We start from the raw sequence: 17,628 nt of genomic DNA, 5'->3' as shown, positions 1-17,628 counted from the left end.
TTTTGAACAAAACAAGAAAAGTAGTTTTGTTTTCACATTTTATGGTGAGAGAGAAAATAAAGACGTTGGGTGCGTATAGCAGCACTAGTAAAATAATGTCACAAAAATTGAACTTCCATATTTGCCCATGCGTGCGAGCGCGCGCTCTCTCCATCGACCCGCCCCCAATTCCGATTTCTCAAATTAGGGATTTTAAATTTGAGATGCGATTTATCAAATTCACCGAAGCCTTCAGCTTTTCCGATCCAGCTGCCCTGTAATATTCAGGTAATTTGGCTTCTCTCGTTCTCTTTCACAAATCCCATTTCATATTTTTAAGCTCATCGACTAATCAAAGCTCAGAATTTTACAGAATTTTAGCAATGTAGTTTGCCATATATTTTATCTGGGTTCGGATCATAACAAAAATCCATTATTTACAACAAGCGGTAATATCTTTTTTCTCATAAAGATTGATTTTTTTTTTCTTGTTGAATTAATTGCAGGAAATTGAATTGAAGAAATGGGTGAGAGGAAAAGGCATAGAATTTTGATGGTCTCTGATTTTTTCTATCCCAATTTCGGTGGTGTGGAGAATCACATCTATTATCTCTCACAATGCCTTCTCAAGCTCGGTCACAAGGTCAGAACACATTGTCACTTCCACTTTCTGAAAAGCGAAAGTTCGAATTGAAACTGCTGTTTTGATTTATTTCACAATGCTATCAAGTTGGTTTTGCTTCACATTGATGTCAGAGCTCCCATCTCGGTAATGGGGGCATTGGATGGAACTCTGTTTTGTTTAGAGTAACGATCGATGGAATGAGAGGCGGCTGGTGTCAGCTTATATATCAGATACATACTTGTTATTTTTTAATATGTTCCGAACATTGTATCTGCCAAGTGATAGTAATGAAGTTCTTTCATGATACAAGTCAGCTTCCTTTGTTCGATTAGTTGTTGACTAGTGAAATTTCATTGTTTGATTATTTAGGTGGTGGTAATGACTCATGCCTACAACAACCGTTCTGGTGTGAGATATATGACAGGTGGTCTGAAAGTGTATTACGTACCATGGAAACCATTTCTCATGCAGAATACTTTTCCCACCTTTTATGGGACACTTCCAATTGTAAGGACCATCCTTATTCGAGAAAAAATATCGCTGGTCCACGGACATCAAGCTTTCTCAACTCTTTGCCATGAGGCTTTGATGCACGCACGCACAATGGGGTACAAAGTCGTATTTACTGATCATTCACTCTATGGTTTTGCTGATGCCGGAAGCATACACATGAACAAGGTATTGCAGTTTACTTTGGCAGAAGTAAGTCAGGCCATTTGTGTTTCTCATACAAGCAAGGAAAACACAGTGCTAAGGTCAGGTTTGCCACCAGAAAAGGTCTTTGTAATACCTAATGCTGTTGACACAGCTATGTTCAAGCCTGCACCAGAACGACTGAGTAGTCATGAAATTGTAATTGTTGTTATAAGTAGATTGGTTTACCGAAAGGGTGCAGATCTACTTGTTGAAGTTATTCCAGAAGTATGCCGTTTATATCCCAATGTGAGTTTATTTTAACATGGCATTAGATGAAATATTTGATTTCTAATATTTTCCCCATTTGCGTATTGAAATGTTCATATATTTATAACTTGTCAGCATTATTACCTGTAAAACTACTTTGGTGCATGAAGCCGTAACCTAAAGGAATGTTTTTATTATAACGAAAATGTTGAGGGTAGTTTGAAATTTGAAACTTAGCATTATTGGATGTAATTATTGGCATAGTCATTTAGCACTCAATCATCTCATTCAGAAATGTGTGGTTAGGTTCGTTTCATTGTTGGAGGAGATGGACCTAAACGTGTGCGGTTGGAAGAAATGAGGGAAAAACATTCTCTTCAAGATCGAGTTGAAATGCTAGGTGCTGTGCAACACTCTAAAGTACGATCTGTCCTAATTTCTGGCCATATATTCTTAAATAGGTACGTGTCAATATATTCTTTCACATGATTCCTCTCCTTTCAAGAACTGTAGAGCAGTGTCTGTAATTTCTTTTGTAACTACACCAAATTATGTGAAAAAAAATTAAATTGTTGGGATTTGGTCGTTTACTTGTACCACTAGTCAAATTGGCTCACTTTCTTTAATAGAAATATCACAACAGCTATAATTCGATTCTATCTGAAGTTGAACACTGGTGTTTCTAAAGGCAGTGATCCTATCAACAAATTGAAACATAAGTAAATTAGGAGCTGCAATAGCGTGCAAATGATCGCAGCATAGTTCTTTTTCTGACTAGCTTACCGTGGAAACTCTGGAGAAACGCCACTCAGGCCGACAAGTTGTAGTTGTGACTGGCATAGTTCTCATGTGATGCGATTTTTACCCTCATTGCAGTTCTTTAACTGAAGCTTTTTGCATAGCGATCTTAGAGGCTGCCAGTTGTGGATTATTAACAGTCAGTACACGTGTAGGAGGTGTCCCAGAGGTATGAAATGTGAAATCATCCATCTCTTAGTAGAATAGTGTTTGTGGAATCTGGACCTTTTAGAGCTTTTAGCTAACCTCAGTTCTGTACATAGGTACTTCCAGATGACATGGTTGTACTTGCAAAACCAGATCCTAGTGATATGGTTCAAGCAATAGAGAAGGCAATATCTATACTTCCTACAATCGACCCACAAGAAATGCACAATCGAGTGAGTGCTCTTTCATTGATTGTGATCTTTAGACAAAGATTACTACTTGTACAGTGGTTAAAATGTGCTTCTTTATTTCTAGATGAAGGAACTGTACAATTGGCATGATGTGGCGAAACGGACAGAAATTGTTTATGACCGTGCTTTGAAATGCTCAAATCAAAATCTTTTGCAACGACTCTCACGGTGTGTTGTCAGAATTTACATCTAAATTGCATGCTCATAGAGATGTTTGGCTGAGTCTTGTTCTTAGAACTTCATTGTGCATAGGAATGTGATCATTTATTCTCTTCATCACATCAATGGCTGTAAAAGCACAGTGATCTGCTTGAGTTTCTCTTCATCGTTTTGGGGTGAAAAGGATGCACCATTGGTTATTTTTGCATTCCAAAGACTGAATGTTGTATCTCTAGATCCATTAGCTTAATAGTGATTGCAAGCATAGGAGACGGTGTTTGTGTACTTTCTTGTTATAAAATGTGACACCGGTTTTTAGTTAAGCTGCCTTAATTGGATGCCAAGACGTAAACTTGATCAGGAGGCAGTGATGGATTTAGAACTTTGTGTCATTATTATCTTGATGTCTCGAGAATGCAGAAACATCTTAGGGGCGAGGGTTGCTAATTACTTAATTTGTTTATTGTAGATACCTCTCGTGTGGAGCTTGGGCTGGAAAGATTTTCTGCTTGGTTATGATCATTGACTTTCTGTTATGGCATCTGCTGCAACTATGGAAGGTTGTAAAGTTTCTGTGCAAGTTCTTTGAATTTCCGCATTAACACGATTTCCGTTTTTAATTACCTTCCTTTCATTGTCCATCAGCCTGAAGAGGATATTGAAGAGGTGCCCGATTTCGTTCTGTCCCATGATCAAGATGAAGGGATTTCGCTGGACAATGCGAACCACAGCTCGAGATGACTGCATTCCAGATTGACATTTTTTTATTTTTTGGTAGGGATGCATAGGATTGACCTGATTCTTCTTTATGTTGATTTCAGTTGGTAGCATCAGTTTAGTCCTTGCATGTAATCAATTTTGTTCAAGATTTCGAATTTACCAGACAAACGATGATTGTCTGTCGCTTGTATCGCAACTTTCTTACAAGTTTTGATGGATATTTTATATTTGAAAGTTTATACAGCGCCAAACTTGAAGGCTTAGTACTTTTCTTTTGATGAGCTACTCTAATTTATAGGAGAGAGATTCGACGCTGGTGTAAGGGGATGGAAACATTGCCTTGGCTAATTGGCTTGATTTACACTCACAAATTTATAAACCTGTAACTAATATAGAGTTACTTGATATTACTAATTCATTTGTTATAAACTTATAGTATAAATAAATGACAAAATAGATATTGTACAGACTTAGATAGTGTTCAAAGTTGCTTAGTAACGCATCATGGTTTCTAGGCGATTTCGGAAATTTGTGAAAAAAAATCATTTTAAAATCTACTTGCTTTCACTCTCACCGCACCGTGAGATATTGAAAATTTATGTAAGACTTTTTATTGATTTTCAGAGACACTGGAGGATGACTATGTTTTTCCAGCGGGGTTGAGGTGGTTGTGCCCAGAGGATTTTTGGAAATTCAAATTTTAATGAAAAAAAAAATAAAGTTAACATTGTTAAGTTTTTGTCAAGTTGAAAGACACGTGTTAATAAATTATAAAAGAGACACAGAGAAGACAAAAAGTTTAGAAACAACAGACCTATGACTGTGTCATTATAAAACTAATGAGATAATTGTGTTAAAAATTTTAACAACTTAAAAATAAAATTTCATTCCACTAACATAATTACACTTTGATATTGCCCATATTCCGAGCACAATCAAAAATTTATAGCGGACGATGAAATCAAACTTTCGAGAATAGAAATGAAGAGCCCAAAAACTTGCATCTTTTAAATATAAGATAAGGACAATGGCATTGGTACATGGCAAATTGGGTACGTGGAGCGAGCCTAGACAACCGTTGGCTTTCTGTCTTTCACAAGAGTCAATCATCTATGTCTGCCATATGAGCTTCATATCTCAGACTCTCAGTTGATACTTCATCACTCTCTCTCTCTCTCTCTCTCTCTCTCTCTCTCTCTCACATCAAAGCCATGGCAAGCACCAGCTCTCCCGCTCTATCTTTGTCAAAACTGGATTTTCCACCATTTTCCTCTCAGAGAAACATGCAAAATCTCCATCAAGTTAAGATTCCTCGTAGGCTGTCGAATTTTTCTGGAATTAAATCAAACGGGTCTGTCCTGTTTTCTTCTCTGAATGGTCAAACTGGTGAGACCAGCCCTCCAAGTGCTGAAGCAATCACTTCAGTAAACAATGTGTCTGACGTCCAAGTTCAAAGCAGGTACCATATTTTCAGTTTCTCTTACTCATTTGTTTCATGGTTCTGTTTGGTTTCAGAAAGGAGGAATACCTGAAGCACTTGTGAAGTCCTTCGTTTCCCGTTTCTTGGGAACCAAACGGAACTTTGGGGATCAAATCATCAAATTATACGACTTTAATTTAGCTTAGTTAGGGAACTATTTTGTAGGCCGCAAAAAGCCTTTGTACGAAATTTCTGAATAACTTTTGACTGAACTTGGTATAAGTTATACTCCGATTTATGCATATTAAGTTTAATTGTGGTAAAATCGGCATACATAGCTGTATGAACTGAAAAAAGATGAGACAGAAGGTAGCTGAATCTTAAACCATCATATGCAAACTAAGTCGAACCATGGTAAATGGAGCTCATATGAACTAGTAGAAGTGGGAAGAAAGGAGAAACTTGGATGAGATATCTCTGCCTCATGTTGGAATTCTAGTAAGACTTGAACCCGGAGTTGCTCGTGAACCCGGATCGAGTTGCTCGTATGCTTTTATAAAGCTTGTGTTCTTGATCCCCCACTTGATATATGGCACAATATAGGTTCCGCCAATGAGAGTTGAACACAGATGTTGCCTTAAAGAGTATTCCAGTTTCGGTTGCCATTGCATTGTATCTTTGATCCCTTAATTCGTGAGAATTGTAATTGATATGAACTATTTGAAATTTTTATGAATATATTTCTAATGTTATCCTTCTTCTGTGTGCCGTAGTATATGGAACTGGAGGGGTTATTCTATCCGATATCAGCATGCTGGCAACAGTGGCCCGGCATTAGTTTTGATTCATGGTTTTGGAGCAAACAGGTCCACATCATCCACATATTACTTCTCATAAGCAGACAACTAATTGCTATAGGTATTACATGCACAAATTGCTAATTACAGTCATGATTTCACACACAGAGAGACAAGAGACATATCTATTTTTGTTAGCTCGACGCATGGTATGAGGTTTCATTAAATTTACTTGTACATGGTTTTACCATTTACATTGGTTGCCTATTAGTTTGCTAGTAGGATTATTTTGTACACAACTGGGGGAGAGTTAATTCGTTGCTAACTAGATTTAATAAGTCAGATCATTAGCTGATGAAACTGTCGTTAATGCTTAAGAACAAACCAACAGACCAAACTCTGAATTTCTGGGTTCTGTTGCAATCTAGAACTTAAACCCTCATCTTGTGCATGATCTCTTTCATCCCATGCTTTAACTTGTCAAGTTCAGTACATATGATAAGCATTTTATCCTTTACAGTGATCACTGGAGGAAAAATCTTCCAGTTCTTTCAAAATCACACAGGGTATACTCTATCGATCTTATTGGTTATGGGTACTCAGACAAACCAAATCCTCGTCAATTTGGGGAAACTTTGTTTTATACATTTGAGACATGGGCCACCCAGCTAAATGATTTTTGTACTGATGTTGTCAAGGGTGAAGCATTCTTTATATGCAACTCTATCGGAGGTACAGATATTTGGAGCCTTCGATCTTTCTGAACTTTTCCTTTTGAATGATATCAAAAAAGATCTAACCTTACAAGTGCTTTTCATGGCTTCACATAGGACTTGTCGGTCTTCAGGCAGCAGTTATGGAGCCACAGTTATGCAAGGGCATACTGCTTTTGAATATTTCTCTTCGTATGCTGCATATTACAAAGCAGCCTTGGTACGGGAGACCATTGATCAAATCCTTTCAGAACTTGCTGAGGTAAAGGCGGATTAAGTAGTTTGCTTTCCATATTAGAGTTCGATAGTGTAAAAAAGGATTTCAAGATAGTCATGCTGTTGTGACAGAAATACTGCTGTGGGCAAATACTTCTTCAAAACTGTTGCCACACCACAATCTGTCAGGAATATCCTTAGCCAGGTATTTTTCGATATCGAGATTGTATTTTTTCATAAGCTTATAATATACGAGTGCATTAACCAAGGTGATCTGATAAGCAAATATAGTTTTGTTTCAATGAGTCTGTCATGGTTGAGAATCATAGATTCATAGCATATGACTGGAAATTTTTAAGTAGACAACGGGAATTTTTCAAAGAATGTAGTCTTTGTACTGCAACTTTGTTGCAAAGCGAAAACAGATATGTGCATATAGACTCTAAAGCAACATGTAGCTGCACAAATTGTACATCTCAGAAACTTTCATCTGCCCTTGGGAAACCTGTTTCCAAATTATCTAGAGAACCTATAAAGTTAGGAACATGCACTCTTGCCATTTTGGCTTCGATTATGTTACTGATACAGAAACTTTCATTTCAGTGCTACCACGACACCTCCCAAGTGACAGAGGAACTAGTTCAAAAAATCCTTCTTCCAGGACTTGAGCCTGGTGCTGTAGATGTGTTTCTGGAGTTCATTTGTTATTCGGGTGGCCCCCTTCCTGAGGAACTATTGCCTCAATTGAAGGTTAGTCTCGTCAGATGATTAAGTGTGGTACCAACCGTCACACCAATCAAAGTTACCATTACTAACACGTATGGAGCTTGTTTTTTCCACTTCTCTTTACAGTGCCCTGTTTTGATTGGCTGGGGTGACAAGGATCCGTGGGAGCCCATTGAACTCGGACGTGAATATGGAAAATTTGATTCTGTAGAAGACTTCGTTGTTCTTCCTAATGTTGGCCACTGCCCTCAGGTCTCTCTCTCTCTCACAAACATTCTGATGTCATAATTTAGCTCTTGGAAAGTTTGCATGCATGAAGGTTAATGGAGTCATTTAAAATGTTTTTGTGACGGTTCATGGACTATGCAATGTGGTTCTGTATCGCATGCTAAAATCCGAAGGACTTGGAGAAACTGTTTTTGGTAGTCCAAATGTAGATGCATAGGGAAAAGACTTCCTAGCGTTTAACTATTAGCAGATATAATTAATCACCCACATAAGACCTTGATTAGAAAAAACACTGACAATGTTCCCATTGACAACAAATACTGATTTTGTAATTTGTTAATGTGTCTGATCTGAAGGATGAAGCACCTGACCTTGTAAATCCGCTGATTGAATCATTTGTGGCACGCCACGCTGCGCTCCCTGCCAGCATTTCCACGACTACCTGATGCATAGCGTGTCACCCCGTTGCAGTTTCTTTGTGTATCAAAGATGCTGATTTTTTGGAGGCCATTACTCCCCAGAAGCAATAGCTGACGACGTTGATTGCAATTGATTTTGACGTTTTATTAACGGGGTCATGGCGTGGCATTCTAATAGAGTGTTGCTGGAACTCGGCATGCCACCATTAGTGTTTACACTTTCAAGTTGTACAGTACTCTTTACCAAAAATGCGAAGTTTTCATTAGCTTTCACTCTTTGTAATAACATTTGTAAAATGGCTGTTTACAGCTCTTCAGTCAATGATATAATATCAAGATTCACATTAAGGGGTTTTTTGTGTATATTTTACAATCACATTAAGGGATTTTTTGTTGTTCTTTTTATTTCCAAACAATGTTGATAGGTTTGCTTGAATGTCATCTGTAGGAGAAAAAAGTATGGAGTGTCGTCGGGCGATGACACGACAGAATCTCTCCTGCAGAGCCGTTCATAGAAACAAAATAAATGCTCATTAGCACTCAAATTAGTACCCGATTGTTAGTCCCTAACATGATGATTTGAACACTTGAAGAGTTAAGATCATATTAGGATGCATATATCTGGCGTTTTACTGTTTCTGTCCTGTTAAAGCATGGCATCTTGGACTCACAGGACACAAGAGTATAATACAATTAAGACAAACTGAGTCATTATATCAATCATTCGAATTGCATTGATCCTAGTCTTTTGTGCTTGCTTTTTACTGTCCCCTCTATTATTTTCTTTTCCCACTTGAAAACTACGATCCATGCAGACTCTCAAGGATTCAAATGCCATAAAGTCAGCAATAACGCTTCATAATAAAATGAAAAAAATAGACAAAATTAAGCCAGAGACATTTCACCAACATGTCTTCATGTGTCCTTGTTTTTACTGTATGTCTTCCAACCCCAACTAAAAAAGATTGATCATGACTCATGAGGAGGCCGCTCATGCTTATGACGGTACTCCTCGGACAGACCTGTGAGGACGTGAAAAGCTGTTCCACGCCGAAAAATTGTCCATTTCATTGTCAGTTAATGACAATGAATTTGTTATGGAACGTCGACTTCCACAATCCTAACAAAAAAGAAAAGTGAATTCTTTTGGTTCCTGCCTTTGTTCTTTGTTTTACATTTCTTTATAGGTAGCCTGCCAGAGCCCAAAGGCAATTCAACATGATTAGTCAAGCATCATAATCATAATAAAGCACAAGAGAGATCTGTTTTATTTGGAACCGGATCTCCTCCTGATCTTAGGAGGCAAAGCTTCTTGAGCAAAGGATCTGAACCGTTGAAATTTGATTCAACGGCTACAAAAAATGAGCTCCTCTAAAAGTTATAATAATTACAGCTGTTGGATCAATTTCAATGCCCCAGATCCTTTTGCTCAGGAGGGGATCCAGTTCCGTTTTAATTAGGAGGCCATTTTTGCCACTATCCTAATTAAGTGATGGTGATGCTCATCAAACGATAAAAAAAATAAGATAATGAGCATCACCTTCACTTTAGACTGGTGAGCAAAAATATTTTCTTCAATTAAATCCCCGTTGTGGGCTCACGATGATTGTACATTATCATCATAAATAATGCACGCTTGAACACCATTTGAGGGAAAGAGATCATCTCTGAATCTCTTCCACCAAGGTCACCAGATCAAGTGATCCGGGCCTTCCAAAATTCATCCAATGGCCCACCTGTTTTGATCCCTTAAAAGCTGTGATAATTTTTGGCTGTCGGATGAAATTTGGAAGGACACATAACCCTTTGGAAGGACACAGAACCGAGCGCAATAGCGTTCTAGGATTCATATAGCCGACTCCATTTAATGGGAAAAGACTTTGTTGTTGCTGTTGTTCAATGAAATTTGGAAGGCTCAGATCATTTTATCCGATGACCTTAGTGGAAGAGATCTGGAGAAGATCTCTTCCCCTATTTTAATATCATGCCTATCGTAATTAAATCATGGATGGTCAAGGCCCAAGTGTGCACCATTGATCATTTAGTATAAGATATTAAAAGAAAAAAGTTGGTAAGTATTTCAAGCAATGGGAGCTATATGTGGTTCTTAAGGATTCATGAGAGAAACTTATCTATGCATTGGGTAAACTACTACTATGACATTATGATCGATGTAAGTTGCTCTCCATATTCATAACAAAAATTTCATTTTTGCTTCAAATTACCTTGCCCTATATTGGATTGAAGAAAACATCTACTTGTGAGAACCATGCATGCATTGCAAATTATACAACGGGATTAAGCACCATAATCATGAAGTTTATCAAGTAGGATTGAAGCATGATCATAACTAAACCCAAAGTTGTAACAAGCAATAGGATGAAAAACTAAAAGGTATTAAGGTATACCATTTAAACTAGTTAATACGATTGAGTCAATATGTTTTTAGCCAGTAGATGGGTCTGCCAAAAGACCATATCATATTAAAATGTAATTTTATAAATATTTTCATTTTTATATAAGCGAGGCGAAAGAGGGTACGACTTAACTATCACCAAATAACAAAAGAGATTATATTTTTTTCTTCAATTAAGAGTGAGTTTTCTAACTTCAAACATCTTCCAATATAGTTGATGAAAAGAGAATCAACGAGTTCAACATTTGGTATTTGAATACAATAAAAGAGCTTAATTAGTTGATCAAATAAGATTTTTCCAAATCAAAGTACGCGATGAATCTCCTCTACATAAATTCTATGAAGGTGCAGATCGAGAAGGGAATATATTATTGGTGCACCCACCAAACACAAATGAGATATAGAATACAAGAGATTGAAAGAAAGGCAGAATCTTGTTTGACTGAAAATTGAACAATACTTGCATTATTTTCATATACATGGGGCCTATATATGCACCAATCAGTTAACATCACCTCTCACGTGTCATGCAAGTTCCACAGTACAGGATTGTTAAATCGAGTATATATATGTGTGTGTGTGTGTGTGTGTGGAGATAGGTATACTTCTTATTGTTAGAGGGCCTGCGACTTATTCAGCAGAAAGAATTAATGGGTAAGTTCAAAACGGTGTGTGTATTTTGTGGGAGTAATTCCGGGCACAGAAAGATATTCAGTGATGCAGCTCTTCAACTTGGGAAAGAACTGGTTGGTACTTATAACCTCGATATATATAGCTGATAAAACACACTGGTTAATTATTTAATTAAATTTTTTTGTGTACTTATTGTGAATTTGCTTGATGGATTTGAGGGTTTTAACTGCAAGGGTTTTTAGTTAATCGATTAATTTTGTAGGTGGAGAGGAAGATGGAATTGGTGTATGGAGGAGGAAGTGTAGGGTTGATGGGGTTGGTTTCTCAAACAGTTTATGATGGCGGATGTCATGTTCTTGGGTAAGAACTAACCAATGAGGATGATCAAGTAATTAACAATAGTCCTTCATAATAACTACCTCAAACTATATTATTAGCATGAAAATTATAAAAACAAGAGTTTGGATTTTAAAGATATGCTTAGCTAGTACAATTTGCGAATCTTTAATTAATTAATCAAGTGATTAATGTTCTTCTTTTTGGCTTTGGCTAGAGTAATCCCAACAGCCCTAATTCCACTTGAGGTTCTCTCTCTCTCTCTCTCTCTCCCCCCCCCCCCCCCCCCCCAACTCTCCTAGTTTTTCTGTGTGCGTATAATACATATGCTAACTGATGATTATTGTTTTGTGTTGTGATTGAATGTTATTTAGATATCAGGCAATTCAGTAGGAGAAGTATTGGTTGTATCGAACATGCATGAAAGAAAGGCTGAGATGGCTCGTCGAGCTGATGCTTTCATTGCATTGCCTGGTAAATATACACATATATCATGTGCTTTCCTTCATTATTAACAACTTTAATTTGAATTATAACCAGCAACAAACTAATTAAAGTTACGATTACAACAGTATCTCTAAACTTCTGGTAATTAATAAATTAATTGTTAAACTGTATACATGATATATATATACCATGCATTTCATTAGTAATTAATTCTTTATTTGCCTGGATTTTGGATATCTGCGAATAACTAGGTGGGTATGGAACCATGGAAGAGTTGCTTGAGATGATAACATGGTCTCAGCTTGGAATCCATAATAAACCAGTAAGTTTAATATATATTAAGTGTTTCCTCTTATTATTTTAGGGCAAAAGGGAAAATGCTAGGGAGTTTATTTATTTAGCCCACATTTGTAGATTATATGTTGTGTAACTAATAGAAATAAACTCGTTAATCAAACACTTACGTAATAATTCAATTATAAAGAATCATTTCACGAATTTGTTAAATATAATTTAAGTAAATAGTCTCCAGAGTAGTTAAAAGTCGTAACTTTTTGTTGGGATCTACTAGCTATCTAATAACCTAAGAAGAATTATTGGATTTAATTAGCATATATAATTGATTGCATGAGCCATAGGACGCGAATAACCCTAAAAAATAGGCATCCTCAATGATATTATTGTTTACTCAGATATTTGGAAAATTTAAATAACTCGTACAAATTTTCAACTTCAAAATGATTGTAAAAAACAATTAGATTCCCCCTCGCTATCTTATCGTACGCACGAAAGGAATTCATGTAAGCGTTTAAAAATCTAGTTATCTTTATGAAGTAATTTTGTGTTAAATTAATGTTAAACATAAGAGAGTTGAACTCTGAACTTGCTTTAATCTTAACCATTATCCAAATTTTCTCACCAAATTTGGAAAAAGAAAATAGAAATTGGTATGTTCTTTTTGTGACAAAGAACCGTATAACATTTTATTCATCGATATAATGTGTTAATGTAAATTTCAAACATGTGCAATCACTTGCAAGTCACATTTATAATTGTATTAATTAATCAAGCATGTGGAAGTTCATTAAAATTGAAAATTTCTTGGTATTATATTAAGTTTTTTATTTGAAATGATCATAAAAAGGGTCATTCTAATGGTCCTAACGCCTAAGAACCCCACACTACACATTCATGTAGTGCATTAACCACTTTGCATCCACCACAATGATGCCCTCCGCTGCCTAGCTAGCTCTCCCCATCTTCTTTCAACATGCATATTCACCCCGTAAGCTGCTAGGCTTCTTGAATTGAAAATTGTATGATGGCATCCAAGTGAAATAATCTATTGATCTGAGTGGGAAAAATCATTCCGCATTCTATGCAATGGAGGGAACTGGATCTTAGGTGATAGAGCTTTCAATTTCTCGATGAATTTTGCTGTGGTTAGTCGCTTTTGATCTGCTTACAATTGCTAATAATTTATATTTTCTTTCAATAGTACTCTGCATGGATCTTTGATCACTTCATGTTTTTAACATACTATTTTATAATGTTGGTATGAAAATTAAAGTTAAATTGTGAGGTATCAGAGAATTACATTTTAAAAATCTTCTTATCATTTCTCTAGAGTCAAAAGGTGCTCACGCGCAAATATTTCACTGTCTTATCATTTGTGATAAAACAATAGAATCTTCAAAACTAATAATAAAGCTTCCAATTTCTAAATGAATCTTGATTGCTTTGAATGTGTGCACAATTTCCAATCATATATACGCGTCAGTTTTACTAAAAGATCTAGGTGCATCTTAAGGTCAAAAACTACTCACGTGCCAACGCGCCACTTACCCTAATACTCCTCTTTCTTAACTGTCATCCATCCGAATTAGCTAGCAAGTACTTAGCTGTATGTGGGTATAAGTCAGATCTTTGTTTTTAGATTGATAGCCATATGGATGTGTGACATGGATGGCCATGATAAGACTTGGTAACCATTTTTAAACCTATATATAATATGATTGAGGCTTACTCTTTCCCTTGACAAATCGTTAGAAGCACGCCCTTTGTCATTACAATCGTTTCACACTCGTATGTTGTTGTAAAAATGATGGGACAAAAGTTGAAAAAAAAAAAAAGCATTGGGAAAAGGACATTTCACCTTTTAAAATCATATTAATCCACCAACTTTATGTCACTTTTGAGTTTGTAACTTGGACCTTAACGTATGAACCAATTTTCTAGAAAAAAGACATTAACATTTTAACCACTATACCACATATTTTTGTCTGCAAATCAGGTGGGTCTTTTGAACATTGATGGGTATTATGATTGCTTGCTTCGTCTGTTTGACAAAGGTGTGGAAGAGGGATTTATCACTTTATCTGCTAGGAATATTGTCATATCTGCAAAAACTGCCACAGAGCTGATACAGAAGATGGAGGTACTGATATCACTCTCTGCTTTTAAACTGTTCCATATCAAATTCCTGTTTTAGTTTGCTTTTGTAGAAAATACTTCTGCTCATAAATACTTCTCATAAAAGCTCAACAAATATTTAATAAATAATATCGGAAGTACTTCCTTCTTGGTGTTTCCTTGTACAGCGCCAAAAAACCACTTTTTTGATCATTTGAAAGCACTTTTAGCCCTTACAAAATCATTCCCACCCCAAAACTACTTCAATGTGAAAACACCTTTGATGGGAAAATGAAGTTACAAACATAGCTTGTTTACATCGCCTTTCACCCTAAAAGAGGTTCATGTTTTTATTTATTTCTGCAGGAATACATACCTTTGCATAATCAAGTGGCTCCAACCCAAAACTGGAAAGTCGAAGAAAACCATGCAAATGATCTATGACTGACTTTACAAATGAATTGGTTTAGATAAAAAGCAAGGGTTGAATTTAGTTATATTTGATTTTCTGAAATTTAATCTTCCTCTTTAAGATTGGGATGTAACTGATATATATATATAGTATTTCCTACCATATGCAGTAACAAATGTGCCTCTTAAACCATAATTCTTCATTCCCGTATGCATAACACTATAACCTGTTTAAGCATTCTGTAAAACTATGGACGCCAACGATGGCTTTAAGGAACGATATGGCATTGAAGAAAAAAGTATAGCATTTAAAGCTACATGAGGAGTTTTGGAGTTAAACCGATGAAAGAAGTTTCAAAATCTGCAGGTTGAAATGAAAATCTAAATGTGTTGCATCGATCTAAACCTTCGACTCCACTTTTCAATTCAATTTTTTGTTCAATGGAATCGACTACAACTTGTAAGAGATAAAATTGATGTGAAAAACAAAATGAGTTGAATCTATTATACAACATATATAGACTTTTCTGTGATCAATAAGAAATTCCAACATCCAATATAATAGAAGAACAAGCAAATAACAGCAATAAGCCTCACACGAATTCAACTGTATCATTCAAAAAGTGAATCAAAATATGGAATAGGGAACTAGATGTTTCTCCAACCTGGTCAGCATGTGTTGATTCCGTCCTTGCAATCTGCCGTCAAATTATAGAATGTTTCCACACGCGTCTTTGCCCTGTAAAGAACCTCGGTATCCACTTCAACCCTCATGTATCCATCGAACTCAACTGGTCGCCCGTTGTTTAAATTGCTAGTCTCATTGTACCACTCACTCGTGTTACTCCAAAGTTCTTTGTAGTCATCAAGCAAATGAACTTTGTACTGAGACCTCAGTTTATCAAAGTAATTGTAGAACCGTTCGTTAGTGGCTATATACAGATTCCTCCAAGGCTGCACCATCGTCTTGACCTTGTTAAGAAGCATGTCTGGGGACGTATCATAATCAAGGTGAGGCCAAAGCTGCTTATTCTGCGCCTTCTCTCCTCGCACAACATGAACAGCATCAAAATCCCAGTCCATCCGCCCGCTGATCTCCGTAACAATATTCATCAATCTCTTCGATTTCCACAAGGCATGCCACGGCCTCTGAACGTACTTAGCAGCCTGTCCTTCACACACCCTGTACCAGTAATTTTCTGGCTCCGGACCATCAAACTGCCTCCATATAATAGTGCTCCTCTCTTTCTTGAGCTGCATTGGCGTCACCTTATGGCTCGCGACCTTCTTAATGGGCACTTTCTTCTTATGGATCCGATCCCACTTCTTCCAATCCCGCAGAAATTCATCCTCATCCACAATTGAGGCGGTTTCCTTGAGATGTTCATAATCAAAGTAATACCGAAAATCTTTCCCTTCCTCATCTTTATTACTCAGAGTATAACTCCCCGCCAAGCAGACACTCAAATCCATCACAAATGTCCTGTTCAAATACATAGCCTCACCTAAACCACACAAGAAACTCCATTGGAACTGGTTCATCCCCTTGCAATAATCCCCTCCGCGCGAATAGTACAAGTACCTCCCCCTCCTAAAATTCTTATCCGATCCCAAGCTAGGGATCGTATCATTGATCTGTTCATCACGAACTGGTGGGGTGATTCTAGCCTTCCCACCACCCCTGGTGCCATTACTACTAATCCTGCTCGCTCTCCTCCCATTAATACCCGAATGCCACCTTCCGGCGTGCACCACCTTATAAGTACAATTCACCCCGAATCCGAGCTTAAACCTCCTAAAATCCCTATACTTCCTCCAAGACTTCTCCTTTTTGTTCCTAAACTTCCACAACACATCGCATTCATCCGCTTTCGACCCATTAACCGGCGTTTGATACTCCAAGAACACAATGTTCTTAAACCACCTCAAATTAAATCTCTCCACCGCAATCAAAGCCCGTGGGTCAGAGCAATTCACTCTCTCCAAATCCTCACAATTCAACCCGTCCGACAGGGTCGAATTAGTCGAATTAGAGACCTTGGCCTCGGCTTTCGCAATCACAGACTCCGTAATGACTGCAAAACCCGAAGAAACCGGGGACACGGCGGGGGCAAGAGGTAAATCCTCGCCGGTTGTGAGGACAGAGTTGTCATCTTTGAAAGTGGCGTTCTCGGAATCGGTGAAGAGTTTTGTTAAGGCCGGAGCTGACTCCAGCCATGGATCTGGGGGTTGGTAGGTGATGGCAATTACAGTAATTATAAGCACCGAAAAGACAAAAACTGAGAAACAGAGATTGCTGATGAGTTTGATGATGTTTTGCCCGAAGGGCTCGGTGGCCGGATTCGATTCTTTCATGAGTTCTCGAGAAAACCCAGGTGGGAAAACCGATCAGATCTTATGAATGCATGAAAAAAAAATGATGGGTTTTTAGAGAAAGTGGAAGAAAAATGAATGGGGAAAGAAAGCAGAGATTTGGAGCTGGGGATTTACTTACAGTTGATTAATGGAGATCTGCAGAGATAGACACCAAAGTGTGTGACTTTAGTTTTACTTCACTGGTTTTTTTGTTTACATTTGTTTTGAGGACGGTGGGTCGGCTGTTAATGTCGCGCGTGACAGATTTGGAGTGAGGAAGTGAATGAGTGCGTTGGACTTGCGGAGCTTCAGTTGCAAGCGACAGGGATGAGAAATTTTTCGTTCTGACTGTAAAACGGTGGTGCATTGTATTTTTATATAAATGGTTAAAAATTTTAATTTTAAAATTATTAATTTTTTAACATATATATTTTATTATTTATATAATAACACGTGATATTCTATGTACCGATCACATTGAAAAACTTTTAGACAGGAAGGGAGCTGTTGGTTAGTT

The 17,628-nt window shown here is 37.2% G+C and overlaps 4 protein-coding genes across 5 annotated transcripts; 3 read left to right on the top strand and 1 right to left on the bottom strand.

Moving 5' to 3' along the window:
• The first annotated feature begins 99 nt into the window (after window positions 1–99).
• Window positions 100–3,855, top strand: LOC137743404 (phosphatidylinositol N-acetylglucosaminyltransferase subunit A). 2 transcript variants are annotated; one of them, XM_068483286.1, is made up of 9 exons: window positions 100–267; window positions 486–622; window positions 974–1,546; window positions 1,814–1,968; window positions 2,384–2,474; window positions 2,569–2,685; window positions 2,768–2,871; window positions 3,332–3,422; window positions 3,508–3,853. In XM_068483286.1, the coding sequence occupies exons 2-9, from the start codon at window positions 503–505 to the stop codon at window positions 3,601–3,603; spliced, it is 1,347 nt and encodes a 448-aa protein (XP_068339387.1). In that variant the 5' UTR covers window positions 100–267; window positions 486–502; the 3' UTR covers window positions 3,604–3,853. The 2 variants fall into 2 exon arrangements, with proteins under 2 accessions (XP_068339387.1, XP_068339388.1); XM_068483287.1 differs by lacking the exon at window positions 2,768–2,871 and having other exon boundaries at window positions 3,508–3,855.
• An 858-nt stretch (window positions 3,856–4,713) lies between these two features.
• Window positions 4,714–8,449, top strand: LOC137743461 (uncharacterized). Its single transcript, XM_068483356.1, has 8 exons — window positions 4,714–5,041; window positions 5,776–5,868; window positions 6,320–6,531; window positions 6,630–6,774; window positions 6,861–6,933; window positions 7,332–7,478; window positions 7,581–7,706; window positions 8,039–8,449. Exons 1-8 carry the CDS (start codon window positions 4,794–4,796, stop codon window positions 8,126–8,128), a joined length of 1,134 nt encoding a protein of 377 aa, XP_068339457.1. The 5' UTR covers window positions 4,714–4,793; the 3' UTR covers window positions 8,129–8,449.
• A 2,674-nt stretch (window positions 8,450–11,123) lies between these two features.
• On the top strand, window positions 11,124–14,937 carry LOC137741942 (cytokinin riboside 5'-monophosphate phosphoribohydrolase LOG8-like). Its single transcript, XM_068481644.1, has 7 exons — window positions 11,124–11,263; window positions 11,413–11,510; window positions 11,704–11,734; window positions 11,861–11,960; window positions 12,185–12,255; window positions 14,227–14,370; window positions 14,712–14,937. The coding sequence occupies exons 1-7, from the start codon at window positions 11,168–11,170 to the stop codon at window positions 14,787–14,789; spliced, it is 618 nt and encodes a 205-aa protein (XP_068337745.1). The 5' UTR covers window positions 11,124–11,167; the 3' UTR covers window positions 14,790–14,937.
• Window positions 14,938–15,157: 220 nt separating this feature from the next.
• LOC137741941 (uncharacterized) lies at window positions 15,158–17,381 on the bottom strand. The gene is made up of 2 exons (XM_068481643.1): window positions 17,251–17,381; window positions 15,158–17,150 (listed from the first exon to the last, which is right to left on the bottom strand). Exon 2 carries the CDS (start codon window positions 17,109–17,111, stop codon window positions 15,426–15,428), a length of 1,686 nt encoding a protein of 561 aa, XP_068337744.1. The 5' UTR covers window positions 17,112–17,150; window positions 17,251–17,381; the 3' UTR covers window positions 15,158–15,425.
• Between the last annotated feature and the right edge of the window lie 247 nt (window positions 17,382–17,628).

This window comes from Pyrus communis, chromosome 8 (genome assembly GCF_963583255.1).
Source record: "Pyrus communis chromosome 8, drPyrComm1.1, whole genome shotgun sequence".
Classification (NCBI taxonomy): Eukaryota; Viridiplantae; Streptophyta; class Magnoliopsida; order Rosales; family Rosaceae; genus Pyrus; species Pyrus communis.
The sequence above is the reverse complement of the archived record's forward strand: the minus strand, read 5'-3'. Positions and strand labels throughout refer to the sequence as shown.